The following is a 16,255-nucleotide window of genomic DNA, read 5'->3' as shown; positions in this document are numbered from 1 at the left end:
TGTCTTATTTTATCACTGGCTTCATATATGACTTATAAGTAGAAGTCATCACTTAAAATAGCACTTTGGGTATAAAACAGTAAAAGAAAGGTTGTTTATTATGGGGAAAATATCCTTATGGTATCCAAATTTCTTTTTAAAGAAAAAAATTTCTTCCTAATAAAGAAGTATTTACATGGATTTTGTAAAGCACTCCATTCACACACTTAAAATACTACTTTATTTCTAAGGAGAACAGGCTTTTCACTTCTGAAGCAAACCCAAGCAGCACAGCACAGCACGACACTTGCTTTCATAAAGTTTGATTCTGAGTTTCAACTTAGGCTATAACCACATCTCCTTCCAATATCTGCCAGGAGATCTTGGTCCCCTTTGAAGGCAAACTCATTTAAGTTGTCATGTCCAACTGCTAATGACTCTTGAGTAATGGAGATCACCCACCATCAATTACCAAATGAGGTTCAAAGCTGTTCACATATACCAAATCTGAAGGAATTAGTGACATTGCTTTTAAGCATTGACAAATATAAATGTTTGCTTTCAAACATTTCAGCCATTTGATATAAATAGCATTCATACCGAAATATCTCACCATATTAAAATATTGATGTTTTAACTAAATTTAAATTTAATAAATACCAATACTACTGGAAGTGGTATTTCATAGTCTTCTTACTAAGCATACGTTCACAACATTGCTATGTACATGTTCTTTTACGCCACCCATCACAGAACACTTTAGTCTTACCATCAACTGCATGGAGAGAAGTAAGAGACTCCTCACTTTTAGCTGAGCGGAGGGTTCCTTCTGCTCTGCCACCTAAATAATCAAAACCAAATAGTATCAAACCTGCGATTATTAAGGATTATGCAGTTAAAGGGCTTGGTGTTTTTCTTAAGTTTGTATTTCCAAGTGTGATTAACTAACCATTTTGACAGTCATATTCAGTTTACCACCTTATTACGTAAAGTGCGACATTATTCTGTTTCCCATGTGAAAACAAACCCTTTTCCAGAGCCTATGAACTTGCATACAGAGGTGAACTAAAAACCACTTCTTTCTTGTACGTTTCCTGATGACCAACTTGATAACCTTGGGTGATGTATTTAAAAGTTTTATTTTTATTCATGTGAGTCATGTGAGTGTATGCACCTGTATGCCAGTGTTGTAGGAGGTCAGAAGATGGTGATGGATCCCTTGCAGCTTATACTGGTGCTAGGAACTAATCCTTTAGAAGAGCTTTCGACCACTGAGGCATTCCTCCAGCCCTCTGATGACATCTTACAGTGGCCCCATCCTCAATGATGTTGCCCTTGTGAAAATACAAGACAATGAGAAATGGAGAAGAAGGCCCTGCGAAGATGTAGGCAGAGGTCAGAGTGATGCTACCTAAAGGTAAGAGATGTCAGGAGCCATGAGGGGATAGATGAGGTAGGAGGGACTCTTCCCTGAGGGGATAGATGAGGTAGGAGGGACTCTTCCCTGGAGAACTTAGGGGTGACCACAGTCGAGCTGACACCTGCCAGACTCTGAGTCTCCACACACTTTTGTGCTTCAGTCTCAGTTTGTAATTCTTGACACTGGCAGCCTCAGGGAACTCAGTTATTTCAACTGTATGCATTAATCTTCCCTGCTAACCTCCCATGTCTGCTGACCTGCTGGTAGCAAGCACTCCAAAGTGCACGCGCTTTAAGTTCCCTGCGACCGCTCTCCCTGCTCATTTCTCTTGACAACAACATCTCTTGCAGTCCTTAAAGCATCCTTTTTCTTCAGCCTGTCACTCTTCCCACCCCACTTTCACCTCCTGAAACAGGATTCCTAGTGCCCTTAAAGATCAGGTGAACTGCACCTCATCGCCCAAGCCGAAAGTTCTCTTTCTTGGGGCTGGAGAGCTGGTTTAGTTGTTAAGAGCACTGATTTCCTTCAGCAGACCTGGGTTTGATTCCTAGCACCCACACGGCAGGTAGCTCACGGCCAACTGTAACTTCAGTTCCAGGGAATCCAGCGCCCTCTTCTGGTCTCCCTGAGCACCAGGCACATGGAGTGCACATACAAATACAGGCAAGACATCCATATATAATGTGACATTAATTATTTTTTAAAGTTAGCATTCCTGACTACCAGCTCACCCCCATAAGAACTGGCAATGCCTGCCAAAGATACCAAACAGAGTTCTACTTCAGCTGTGCCTGCCCACTGAAAGTCATTTTCGTACAGATTCCTAATTAGACTCTTAAGGCAGGGCACTACCTTAGTTTTCTTTCTGCATAGTTTGCTATCAAAATATCTAACATATGGGTAATACATGATTGCACACTGAATGATGTAAATGAACTGAACATTACTTCTAACAGTACCTAAGCAGAAAAATGCTACTATTCTTTCTAGATTAAGAAGGTGTTCTTATTAGAGCACAAGTTTTTAAAACTATTTTTAAAGAGTATTTTACTCAATAGTAATAGATCTATCTGATGGAACACAATACTCCCATCAGCGAGTTACCTAGGAGAGAGAGAATGTCATTGGTTCCTACAGTTATAAATCTGAAAAGTATGCTGAAAAGGTTTATAAATTTTAAACCTGCAAAATTGAATATCAAAACAAGAACATAACAGCAGTATTTGCATATTACCTGCAGCATATAAGCTATGCTACAATAAGCAATGTCACAAATGCACTATTAATTTTTAGTGTGTGTGTGTGTGTGTGTGTGTGTGTAAAATCTATACAATTTCCTTAAGAAATTGAGTTCTTCTGTACATAATTTATACTCTCTTACAAGCTGGTGATAATCAGACCCGAAGACAATTCACCTGTGCCATACAATGGTGCACACTTTATAGTGAGGTGTGTCGTGATGGTATGGGGAAGGAACACCCAGAGAAGGCAGCCACGAGGACAGCAGCAGGTGCCCAGAGCCCCCAGGCGGTCTGCTGCAGCAGGACAGGGTGGCAGAGTGCTCACCTTTCAAAGCCATGGCCTTCATCTCCGAGGGCTCGCTCTCATTACGCTGCAGCTTGCGTTTAGAGACAGAAGATGACTTCCCCAGATTGAAAAAGGAGCGCCAGCTGCCCACAGGAGACTTTTTCATCTTATTCTGAGGCCTCTTTCTGCAACACAGAAAACAGTTTGTCAGTATTAACATAACTGAGGCTCTGTTTTTCCTACAGAACAAGAAATGGACACACGGTAGAAAGGACACAAGTGCCTGGAGAGGCCCAATGGGGACAGTAAACAAGCCTTCTCCCTTCCCTGTGGTGCACTGTACAGTGCAGTCCTGAATAACTTGGAGGCTAAACATGTGGACAGTAACATGAGCAACAGCTTCACCAAGGTCACCTGTACCTCACAATCTGAAAAAAAAGTGAAAATAAGACAGTGATATTAAACCCCCACAAAGAAAACAGTATAGAAACGCTGCCATGAGTAGAGAGAACAAGGGCAGAAGGGTGGAGGTTTAAGAATCTGACAGATGCGGAATGCCAGGCAGTGTGCCCACTACCTATGTAGAGTTAGAATGCCCTTTAAAATCAAACAACCGCACAAGAGGCTGATTTAATAAAGACCTAAGAAGTTAAACTCATTTCCTTAATACTGTGGAATTGTGTGAGGAAATGAGGATTTCATGAGACCCAAAGATGTCTACATCCTAATGCTTACTTTTTGAATTGTTACCCAGTAAAGACACTTTTGAGTAAATCAGGACTAAAACATGAAAGCAAGGTGCTCAAGATTAACTCAAGAACGATAAAGTAATACTATGTATCAACTTCTTGCTTTTTACTCACAGAAAGAAAAGGAAGGTGGAGGAACACACAACAATGAAAAGAACAAATTCTGAGGTTTTATTAGTGTTACCTCATCTAGGGAAAAAAGATCCTCACAGTCATGAGCAGAAGCCAGAAGGGTAGCAGACACATAAAAAATGCCCTGTACATTATTTATCTTCCTACAGACCTAGCAAGGGATTCACACCCTGTGATTAGCGTTTTCCTAGGGAAGCGAGCAGTGAGGGGTCAGCTCAGAGGGACACAACTGAAAACTAAGGACAAAACAAAAGCCTCAGGCAAGCTTGTAACTTTGTGCTGGGTGGAGTTCACAGCTCCTCGGGAAGACCCTCCTGCACTCATGAGAACTGCACAGGGGCTCTGCCCCCATTCCTGACCAGGCTCGTCTGAGCTGGGCGGGAGGGCCTTACGTCTCAGTTACCAGGGACTCTGATGTTAGTCAGGAGTCTGTTGGAACTGGATAAGGAACCAGTGTCAGGGAAGTCCCTGCCCATTCACTACTTTCTGAAAAAGTTGTGTCAGCACAACTTATTTTTAAGTTCCTAAATAACGTTTCTCAGAGAAAAAAAGCCAACACCACACAGTGAATGTGCATCACTTTATTAACAAATCCTATGTACAACTAACCTTTTTTTTTTTTTAAAAATCACATTATGTTATAAAGTTTTGCAAGAATAATTTTTATCAGCCCTTAGAAAGGGTTTGGTATCATTTATATCCAAGTAAATGTTTTTCTAGAACTGCCCCAGATTTTAATATAATAATAAAATAGGAAATTTACAGCAAACTATTATCTATAGCTATGAATCCATATTTTAAAATAAGACTTAGTGTATTTTACCTTTCAAGTGGGAATTCAATTATGGTATGAAACTTCCCTTGAAGTGCAGCAGGCCCCTCTCCTACTTCGATGTACTTATTTTCAGTCACGATGGGAGAATTGACCTGAGCCTGTGTTCTTGCCTGGGCTTCCTCCAATGTCAGAAGCTTGGTAGACGGAGAAGAGACCAGCAGGGACTTGGGCCGCGACAGAGAGGCTTTGGAAGGAAAAGAAATAATGTCAGTGTTTGTGTGTATCACTCTGTCCACCTTCACTGTCCACTGAGTGACAGCGTTTCAACTTCTCTTCAAGGTCTCTCAATGACAAATATCACAGTGTTTTATATTTAATAAAAAACAGAAGGTGACATTCCAGAGCACAGTGAAATTCTATAATCATCTATTTTCTCTTCTTAAAAGGTACCAGGTAAAGGTGATCACTCAACATTTTTAGTTTTAGAAGGATTTTTTTATTTTTCTGCTAAATCTCATACCTTTATATATACTAATAAGGAGGGTGATTTTTTTTTTCAATGTTTAAAATCTTTTTAATTATCTTTTCTGTATAGGCATTTTGCCTGTATGTGACCATGTACTACTTGGCATGCAGTACCCATGGAAGCCTCAAGGGGGTGTTGGATCCCCTTGAACTGGAGTTGCAGATGGTTATGAGCCACTGTGTGGGTTACTCTGGAAAAAGAGCCAGTGCTCTTAACTGCTGAACCATCTCCCCAGCCCTGAGGCAAGACAGCTTTGATGCATAACGAATTTGTAACAGTCTGATATATAGTATTCCCTACATACACACTAGTAATTGTCAATCTGTTGAGTAACAGACTGCAGTCAGCTGTCGTCTACCACTGTCACACAGCAGTAGATGACAGGATAACTGCAAAGTTCTCCATTTAGACTCTTGTCCCTGTGATGAGGAAAAGCCATCTGAGTCATACCTGCCCCTTCCTGCATGACAGCGCTGATTTTGCCGCTGAAGAGCACATCTACGTGATTGAGGATGAACTCAACAACCACAGACTGAATTCTCACTTCCATGAAAGCTGCTGTCCCACTGAAGCAGGCCGACTCTATCTGCTTTGATCTGTGGGGGCAATAACAGTCCCATCAGCACTGCGAAGGGAGGTCTCCTAACCCACAACTCTTCAGCACAGAAGTTACAGAGACACCAGTGGAAGAAACCATACTTTTACATTACAGTCCCTTAGCTAATGCCTACGGGCTGCTTTAGGGAGACTGTAATAAAAATAATAGTTTGCTTTCCTTGTTAAATTTTTTTTTATAACAATGACACAAAGTTCTTTTTTTTTTTAATTCAAGAAAATGCATTCTCTGAAGTTCATAATAAAATATAAATTACCTCAGCAGGTTTGGTGCCCAGACAATGGCAAGGTTTTTTGCATGCATATTGGTGATGGAACAATAGTCCGCTAGAAGAGACAAGTGTCTCATCAGGAACTCCAGTGTTCTGGAAAATGAAATACAACATGCTAACTGAAATAGACACTATATGGCAGTGTGGAGATCACTGGCCTGTAACTTTCTGACAGCAGAATAGAAAACAGCGTGTGCGCGCACATACACTTCTTTGGTTACTTACTAAGTTTAAACATCATTCAAACAAAATTTCCACACCAAATGATACTTTGAAGTTATGCTAGTCTACTTTTAGCAGAGAACTAAAAGGCAAGGGTCTAAACATCTAAAAGCATAAACACAAGGCATTACAAACTAAAGGTGGCCTGAGCAGTTCCAGGAGCACCAGGAACAGTACCTGGGCAGCTGACGTGCGTTCACAGTGAGGGGCCCCTCAGCTGTAATGTCCTTGCTCATCTGATTTATGTAAACAAGTCTATGCATACTGAGATTACATAACCAAACAGAATACTTTGGGAAATAAAACATGATCAACTTATTAAGTTAAACTACACACACACACACACACACACACACACACACACACACACACACACACATATATCCCATGTACACTACCTATCGGCCATCTACAGCATCTCTGCATCCCCAACTATAAAGAGACTAAAACCAGTAAGACAGTGGCCAAGAGACAGAACTATAGTTCCTATTATTAGAAACAGTAATTTATCTATGAGCTGCCAGAGATCCAGTTGTGCCCAACATGCACTTCTCGGGCTGCTAGTATCCATCGGCCAGGTCACAACTTACCTGTAGTGTGGTGGGGGGAGCTGCTGGATGACATCATGGATTTTTATCAATCGCTCTTCATCTGTTGCTGCTGAAACGGCATCCTGTAACAGACCAACCCAACAACCCAGTTAGTTTTGCTTGTCCAAATGAGAGAGAGTTCCTGACTTTCGATCTCACTCTGAGATTGATCTACAAGTCAAGGTAAAAACACAGCATCAAGAAGCACACCGCTCCCACACACTGGCACTCCGTTGCCACTGTTACAAAGTCTGAGGGTACGCAATGGCTCGCGTGCTAAGTTAGTGGCTGAAAGCCAGGAATGAAAGGACACCACTGTAAAAACTTCAAAGACCCAGTTCACCTGACTGCTACTATTTGTTCAAAGAGGTTTTTGACTTTTGTTTTGTGGGCTTTTTTTTTTTTTTTTAAAAAAAAGCACAAAATTAATTCTCACAGGAGATTAAACCAAAACACATTTTGAATAAAAACACATCAAAACTACACAGAGACCTTGAGATGATGTACCCCATCCAGTACTCACAGAGAATTTCTCATACAGCTGATAGGTAAGCAGAGGGTTTGGGAGCTCTCGGAAGTACAGCTTACAGAGGGAGCCCACAGAATGGATGTCTTGGACGTAAGGTTCTTTCGTCAGGTCGGGGACATGCTCAGAATCAAATTCATGACTAACCCAGACAGGAGACAAGACAGGATTACTTTAATGAAGCAAAGAAAATACACACCACAGAACACAATGCAAGTACCCAAAACGTTCACCTCTATTTCAAAGCTGATGTTTCCTTCCAATTATTACATGTAACAAACCAGTATTTGGACTCCCAACAGTAGCAAGAGAGTATCTTTTGTCAGCTATCCATGTGGAAATTAAGGAAATTAACTTTAATAATAAAGAGAAATAACCTCTACCCCAAAGGTTCTCTTTACCTCAGAGACTTGCTACTTTCTTCAAATCATTGTAGTTCATATATTACATTTGGATTTTGACACCCATGCTAAGGCACATGCGTACAGAAGACAATTTGGGAATGCAGTCTCTCCTTCCACCATGCAGGCTCCAGCTTGGAACTCAGGTCACAGTGCTTGGCAGCAAGTGCCTTGACCTGCTGAGCCATCTCACTGGCCTTCTTTCAACATTTTAAAGAGATAAAATAGTACTGAAGTACTGAGGAGGTTAGTGTGCACACTTCTGGGACACTACAGATGATGAAATGTTATTTAGATGAGAATAATATGGATATTCTTTCCTAGTTTATCTCAACCACATTACTGGTAACTATGGTTATCAATGTTACTGTTTTTTTTTAAATAATTTTAATTTGCTGAATTAAATAAGAAAAAAGAAAATGTCATAGAGTTTTACCGAAGTCTCTGGATATTGGAGGCAACTCCAGAGAGACGATATATGCCATCCACGATGCCATATCTCTCGATGAATGCTGTGCAGCTTTGAAGAACCTGGGGCACTAAAGAATTTTAAAGACAGATTATTGTGGTTATTCAGTGTAACCAAAGGACATCCAAATCATCTTAGTTTCCATAAGCAATATAAAATTCATAAACCAAAGAGCAAATTAATTAGTCTATTATAAAAAAGAAGAGGATCTGTTTATTAAATCTCATACCTAAACCTGGCCACACCAAGCCTGGCTCTGTTTATACATGGTTCAGACAGTCTCCAACCACAGACTCATTTAGATTAAGTGTTTAACCCCCTCACAACTACAGACTAAATAAACAGACAGTGGTTCACTCAAATGCTACCCACAGCAAATGATTTACCAAGTTAAGCACTTGTCCCAACAACGTAATTACTGTAGCACTCCTAATTATGTTTCTTTTACCTCTCAGTCAGTGTGAAGGGATAGCTACTTCAGGCATATGGACTAGAACAAAAGTTTGAAACTTATGTGATAAACTTCTATAACCATTTAAATTTTTACAATGGCTAAGAATTAGCATTCTTTATTTTGTAATGCAAATTAATCCGCACATATACTTCTTAACTGGTCATTCAATAGTGTCCGTTAAAATCTTTGACAAGCAATAATTAAGGGGACATTTCTGTAAAGAAATACTATACTAAGGAAAAACACCCCGTGGTAAATGAAGCAGGTTGGATGTGCCAGTAAGACAGGCTGAGCTACTGAATTTCACTTACTGTACATTACTGTGTCTTTTTTTTTTTTTAAACTGTAATGGTACCTTGATTTTCCTCTGGCTAGAGTCATGCAATCCACCTTTCAAATTCTATCAGCTATAATATCTTACATCTAAAATCTGAAAGCCCTTGTGATTAAAAATCAAAAAGCAGCAGCAAATAGCATTGAGCACTTTGTATATCAAGGACTAGTCCTTACAGTGTAGACACTTCAAAACATTCTCTCTCTCCCTCTCTCCCTCCCTCCTTCCTTCCTTCCTTCCTTCCTTTGTGTGTTCTCCAACATGTGCATGTGCAAACACACCATGAGATGTATACGGAAGTCACAGGACAACCTGAGGGAACTAGTTCTCTCTTTCCATCATGTGGATCCCAGGGATCAAACTCGGGTTATCAGGCTTTATGGCAAGTGTCTTGACCTGATAAGCAACCTCATCAATCCTACAATGCATACTTGTTTAATTCTCAAAGGAACTGTATTGGCAAAGTGCTCTCACCACCACACTTTACAGTGAAGGCACTACATCTTCAGACATCAGGCTCTCCCAGAGGCGTGGAGGGCTGTGATGGAAGTGAAATTCTAACGCAGGTAGTGTAAGCACAGCATCAACACTTCAAACGACTGCAGTATACTGTCAGGTCCATCAGGCCCTTTGTAATTTATCCTCTCCACCTTGTTTCCTGTGTTTGATAATCCTCGCCCTAACCAGTTTCACCGTATAGAGAACTCTATGCTGTTGTTCAGTGGCTCAGTGGTCACTCTTAAGCTTCACCGAATACCCACAAGGCAAGGAAGCTGCAGCACTCTGCCCATGTGGTCAGATCAGCATCATTTCCAAGTGCCTCTTGATTGTACACCATTACCCCTTCATAACTGTAAACTCCTCAAGGTGAAAAACCAAAACAAGCTTCCTCCATCACTGGGCATTCAGCATTCAGAGGTACCATCCTGACATGGGTACAAAATCAGCAAGTGACTAACTTGCTCATGTTCTCAGAGCCAGTTATTTAACAGGGGGAGGACTTTGGTTTCATACAGGGTTATGTTCATTTTCAGCTGTGTAGTTCTGCCTCTAAAACACTAAGGAACTCTACTAACAAAAAAGAGATGCTTATGTAGCAGAGAAGAAAACATGAAAAACTGTTGAAGATTTTTATGGGTTTCTTAGAAATAATCAATCTGGTGTGCTAAATGCAAAGTCATCTTTCTATATTGTTTATCAATAACCTCAGTGTCTTCAGTCAGTTTCTAGAAGTGGAGAAAAATTTAGGGTTACAAATTTGTCACCTATTCCAAAGCAAATATATTTACAGATTACTGGAATAATGAATATGAACACCTTATAAAAGAAAACAGAGCATTAGTGTGAGTGAGTGTGTGAGTGTGTGTGTGTGTGTGTGAGTGTGTGTGTGAGTGTGTGTATACATTCTTATTGTTTTGTTACTACGTATGCCAGACTGGCTCATCTACAAGCTCCAGGGAGACTCCTGTAACTACCTGCCATCTCTGTGGGAGCACTTGGGGTCCAGATGCTCATGTTACTCATCTGGCTTTTAGGTGGGTCCTGGCTCCTCACACCTGTGGTTCCCTCACTGAGCCCCCCGCCTCCTTGTTCTCCATTAAAGAAGCTTTCCACAGGGCTGAGGATGTGGCTCGGTGCTCAAAGTGCTACTACACAAGCATGAGGACCGAGCTTCACCCCCAACTGCATAACTTTGGGGTGCAATGGTCCACATTTGTGATCCTAACAGTAGGGAGGAGATGGGGAACCTGGAACTTAATAGCTGGCCAGTCTAGCCTAATCAGTGAGGCCCAGTGAGAGACTGTTTCAAAAAATAAGGTTAAAACAAATGAGAAATACATCCGATACCGACCTCTGGCCAAAGCATTCACACGTAAGCACACAGCTCCTTATCACGCATGCCAGGTCACCTGTGTACTTAAGGATTGGCCTTGGAAGAAATCCTTGTAGGAGAGGACTTTATTTCTTTATTTATTAGGTTCTTTCCAGTCATACATTATTTTATTTTCATAAAAATAAGCTACCAAAAAGTATAGGTAACTTTCACTAAACACTTATATTGTGTGATAGTAAGTTAATATATGTTCATATTTTTCCAAATAAGTAGAAAAACTTTACAAGCTACCCCCCCAACTAACCTCTAACAAACCAGCCAACTTCCCACAAAACAATGACCTAGTTGAAACATAACTATAGAAACCTTCAAAGCGATTCCTCTAAAATAGGATCACTTCAAGAATTATCCACAAATATTCTAAATACAATTCTGGTTTACTTAACCCTTTCAGCTTTTGGCATGATCTTATAACAAGAGAATAAGGAGATCCCTAAATTAGAATTCAGGAAGTGTAGAGTTACTGCTGCAAGAATTAGGATAAGGACTACAACAGAAACTGGTCCTTGGCTTTACTCGACATGTCGGTTTCATGTCTATTCTCTTTGTTCACTCACTCTCACACTGACCAAGCAATACTTATGAAGTCTATTTTATCTGTGGGCACCATGCAGGCCTTGCAGACGAGGATGAAAACCACAGCTGATCTTCAGGGACATGGCTTTGGGACACTGTCACAACAGTATGGGGCACTCAGAACAAGCACCGTGATTTCGAGTTAGGAAAATACACTGACTCGAAGAACTAAATTCAGGAATGATTTCATCTGGTTTTTTCTCCTACTATGCTCTAGCCATAAGAGCCTCATATATGTATAATGGTTTAAAATAAGGCCTTTGCTAAAGGAGGACAAGTAATTTCAAACACAGTGATGGGTGAATTTCCTCTCTTTAGATTTAAAATACCTTTCATGTATTTTTTTTCTTCTTTTCCCAGGGTCTCGATGTAGCCAAGGCTGGCCCAGAATTCCTTTTACAGCCAAGGATGACTTTGAACTTTTTGCCTTTGTCTCCCAACGGCTGGGACTACAGGTGTGCACCACCGTGTTGACTCACAAAGTACTAGGGATGAGACCCAGGGCTCTCCGCCTACTGGACAAGCCCTCCACCAACTGGGCTACATATCCAGCCCTAATACCTAATACTTCTGTTTTATATCAAACATAATTTCACCTATTTCCTACAAAGTTCTCACTATTCTTGTTTTTTTTTTCTTTTTTCTTGTTTTTGGTTTTTCGAGACAGGGTTTCTCTGTGTAGCTTTGCACCTTTCCTGGAACTCACTTGTAGACCAGGCTAGCCTTGAACTCACAGAAATCTGCCTGCCTCTGCCTCCCGAGTGCTGGGATTAAAGGTGTTCACCACCACCGCCCGCAGTTCTCACTATTCTTATTAGCAATTTCCTTTCAAACTTTTAAGGACATCCCATTTTAAATATGTATAAGAAATAAAAGAAGCCTCCATGGAAAAAAAAATCTTAGATACCTGAAAAACTTCATTCCACCTGACCAGATTTTAGAATCAGAGAATTTATAAATACTATAGTGAAAACTTCTATTTGTCAAAACAAAATGTTAGGTTGACAGCTGTCTTCCACTAATCATGAAGGGAGGGAAAGAAGGATCCACTTACCATGTAGGGAGGGGAGGGGAGGGAGGGAAAGTCAAAACTTGTATGGTTCCACTGAAACCATCTGGAAACTCAGGCATTCTGGAACAGCCTGGTGAAGGCTGGCTCTTATTAATGATCCCACCCAAGCAAGGATGTACAATGGTAAGAGACACAAGAACAAGAAAATAACCTGACTCTAGGGTTAAGGATGTTCAAGTAAGGGATAAAAACAGTAGAATACCTGCACAGAAAATACTGCTGGCAGATTTTTAAAGAGCCTGTAAATATCTGTAATCTTTAGTGAACTCACACTTTGTAGAACTATGGGAGTTTAAGCTCTGTCAAATTATCCCGAGTGAACCCTGGCACTAGGGACAAGAAAATAAAGAATAAACAGAAAACTGGCTTGTCAGGTTTTTACATGATTTCTTATAGCACCATGCAAGAGAAACTGGTCGGGTTTGTGATTCGCTCCAACTGGGAGGTGCTGAAAAGTAGAAAGTGTAACAGGATTATCTCTGTAAATCTGATCACTCACTGTGAATACAATTCAGAGAATGAGTCGCTTAGCAAAGTTTTACTCAGATAAGAGCTTCTCAGAAAAAAAAAGTGTTACAGTTGTACATGTTTAGGGTAAAGACCCTAAAGTCTTGATTTGTTTAATGACAAGGACATATGCTCAGACAACCATCCTTAGATTTCACTGTGCCAATATCAGTGTGTACTCACACACACCTGATGATTGTTACTTTATACTCAGGTTGTATGATCTTGCCCACCGTTTCAAGGGCACAAACCTGGACAGCACATTAGTGTTCTGAATACAGTGGTTAATCATAGCCTGATGAGTAAATATCTGTATCTGTAAACATATCCAAACATAACGATTGTAGAGAAAAGTACAGTAGAAATTGTAGAGAAAATAAAAATGCAGCACCCCTGTTGCGTGCACTTAGAACGGGGCCTTCAGGACTAATATACGTGCTGGAAGAGCCGGTATATATGTGCCGGTATACGTGCTGGGCCCAGGGCAGTACTGTGCATCTCTAACTAGAAAACGGTTGTACAGGCTGCACTAAACTCATACAAATATTTTTCTTTAATAAATTAATCCTAGCTACTATAACTTTTTATTTTACAAGTTTATTTTTTTATGTTTTGACTCTTTTGTAATCACAGCTAAAACCACAATGTACTATAGTTTTCTCCCTTAATCTCCTAATTTTTTTCTAATGATTTCACTTTTTCAACTTTTTTTATAGAAATAAAGACATAAACATGTTAGCCCAGTCTAACTCAGGGTCAGGATCTTCAGTACCATAGTCTCCACTTCCCCATCTTGTCCTACTGGGAGCTGACAATGCTTTCTAGGATCACTCTGAGGCCCTGCCACAGCTGCTCCTGGAGAGCTGTCCATCTCCAGGTACCCACAGTGGGCAACTTGGTTTACTTCTCTTCTACCATAGATCCGCCAACAGGAGGAGCGCACGGTCCTTCTTCACAGACACCTTTCTGGCACTGGATAAACTGAGCTTGCTGAGGTCTATGAAAGCTGCTGCCACAGCCTCATCATGAATTTGGGGGCTCTTTTTCTCCCACAGCTTCCTTTCCTCTTGCTGCTTCTTCACCTGCGCACTCCTGATCCAGTTCCAGTTCCTCCACGGCCATCCATTCCTCAAGAACATCCCTGTGACTGAGTACCGCCCTCATCCACACCTAGGGTTAAGGCGTTTGCCAGCTCCACCTCAGCCATGCAGATTTTCCCAACCTTCCTACCCTTGGCAAATTTTCTGAAGGAGGAGGACTCCTCTTACTCATCTTCTAGATGCCATTTAGAACATGCTTTGGTGATGCCCAAGCTAGGTTCTGGCAGTAAAGAGTGTTTCAATTTGACCAGAACTCCATGCATCTGAGCACAAGTCAGCAAATGAACTCTTGGTCATCTCCCAAGCCCCAGAATGTCAACTTTGTTAGTCTCCTTGTTCCTAATAATTCGAGTGTTCTGTTAAAATTATATTCTCTCATCCCTCTCCCCCTACACTTTCCTTCTCTCACCAAATCCCTTCTTCTCAACCATTCCTTGACTACTTTCATATGCTCAGGGAACAGAGACGTGTGTGTGTGTGTGTGTGTGTGTGTGTGTGTGTGTGTGTGTGTATGTGTGTCCCACTGGATGGTAGTACTTTATTTGAGTAATGGTAACTTACTAGTGTATATACCACTAAGACTATGACACTCCGACTGCCTACAGCTCCCCAGGCAGGGATGGGGCCTTATGGGATCCTTCCCCATCGAGACAGAGTGCTAATAATATCTTGCATAAATAGTCACCGCTGTTATGAGTCCATGGGTGCAATAGCCATGGCATGCCCAGAGGGGACTGTGTCACAACACTGCTGATCCTCTGGCTCCTGCATTCTTTATGCCTCCTCCCTGAGCCTTGGAGGAGGGTGTGCAGATTTCGTACTTAAAACTGAGCATCCAATAGTCACTTATTTCCAGTACTTGGATCAGTTTTGAGTCTCTAATAAAGCAGAACTCTTAACAGCCACCAATACTTCTTTCTTCACCATCAGAGCTCTGAGAGAACGGGGGTCCTGACAGGAGGGAATAACATCACTGACTGGCCTTCTACCTGCATAGTTCTTAATCACTTTGAACACTGTGTCTAGGGGAAACACCGTGGTCTCTTCCTGACAACACTAACGGTGGCTTTTGTACACTTAGGGGCCGCAAAATGAGGTTAAATGAAATACAAGAGAAATAATCCAGTCAAGAGACACAGTAAATACAAGATGTGTGTTAGGCTGCTGCTATCACAGCACACCATATTGTTCCACAGTAACTTTTAAATACAAGGAATATACTCTAAAATAACAAGTGTAATTTATAATGTGTAAAACTGTCACAATGAAACATTTTCTATAATGAAAATGTGCTTAAATAGTATAGTTACCACATAAAGTAGTAACATTATCATTCATTGTCCTTATCAGGACTTATGTACATAGCCAGGTCGGCTAGGTCACATCTATAATCCCAGCATTCAGGAGCAAAGGCAGGGGGATCTTCACGGCCGTCCTGGACTACATAAGAAGTGCCTTATGCATAAGACTACAGAAGCAGCCTGGGCTACACAGAAAGACCCTGACTTGAATAACAAAAAAATTAGGTATGTCATTATAATTTTATAGTTTATGTTTTATACAATGACCAGTGCCAATGTCACATAAATACACAGTGCTGTGCTGGCTTGGACTTTCTGTTGGGAGGCAGTGGTGCTCGAGACTAAAGTCAGGCCCTACGAACTCCAGCCTGTACTGAGGTTTTGGAAGTCTACAATCTCACCAGGTGACAGGAATTTTTAGCTATACTACAATCTTACAGGATTGCTGTCATACACACACACACACACACACACACACACACACACACACACACATCTATCCTATCAGTTTCCAAAACAGCATTATGTGCACACAACTATAGTTTATAGTTGTCATTTGTTTATAAAGTCTAAATAAAAGCAGAGTGAATGTAAGGAAAAACAATTATATATAAACATAGGTACATCTTTTTATTCTATATGTATTGTATTTCTCATCTTCTCTCACAGTTATATATAAAAATTTGAATATTTTTCTTCGTGATTGTTGTAGTTGTTTTATAATTTTAAGTATACATTTCATTCTTTTAGACTTTAAAACAGTCTATGTGTGTATAAAATATAATTCATAGAATAACTATAGATACACACTGTG

At 40.7% G+C, this 16,255-nt stretch overlaps 1 protein-coding gene across 3 annotated transcripts in view; it reads right to left on the bottom strand.

Moving 5' to 3' along the window:
* Arhgap32 (Rho GTPase activating protein 32) overlaps positions 1-16,255 on the bottom strand; it is a 152,921-nt gene that overhangs the window by 10,012 nt on the left and 126,654 nt on the right. For all 3 annotated transcript variants that reach the window (XM_059267578.1, XM_059267577.1, XM_059267576.1), the window contains 8 exons: positions 8,171-8,273; positions 7,331-7,475; positions 6,808-6,890; positions 5,981-6,088; positions 5,559-5,704; positions 4,631-4,826; positions 2,966-3,111; positions 749-820 (listed from right to left, as the gene is read on the bottom strand). In XM_059267578.1, coding sequence (XP_059123561.1) covers positions 749-820; positions 2,966-3,111; positions 4,631-4,826; positions 5,559-5,704; positions 5,981-6,088; positions 6,808-6,890; positions 7,331-7,475; positions 8,171-8,273 — 999 coding nt within the window. The remainder of the gene's footprint in view (positions 1-748; positions 821-2,965; positions 3,112-4,630; positions 4,827-5,558; positions 5,705-5,980; positions 6,089-6,807; positions 6,891-7,330; positions 7,476-8,170; positions 8,274-16,255) is intronic.

The sequence above is a fragment of the Peromyscus eremicus genome, chromosome 7 (genome assembly GCF_949786415.1).
Source record: "Peromyscus eremicus chromosome 7, PerEre_H2_v1, whole genome shotgun sequence".
NCBI classification, from domain to species: Eukaryota; Metazoa; Chordata; class Mammalia; order Rodentia; family Cricetidae; genus Peromyscus; species Peromyscus eremicus.
Note: the sequence above shows the minus strand (reverse complement) of the source record. Positions and strands in the feature narration are given on the sequence as shown.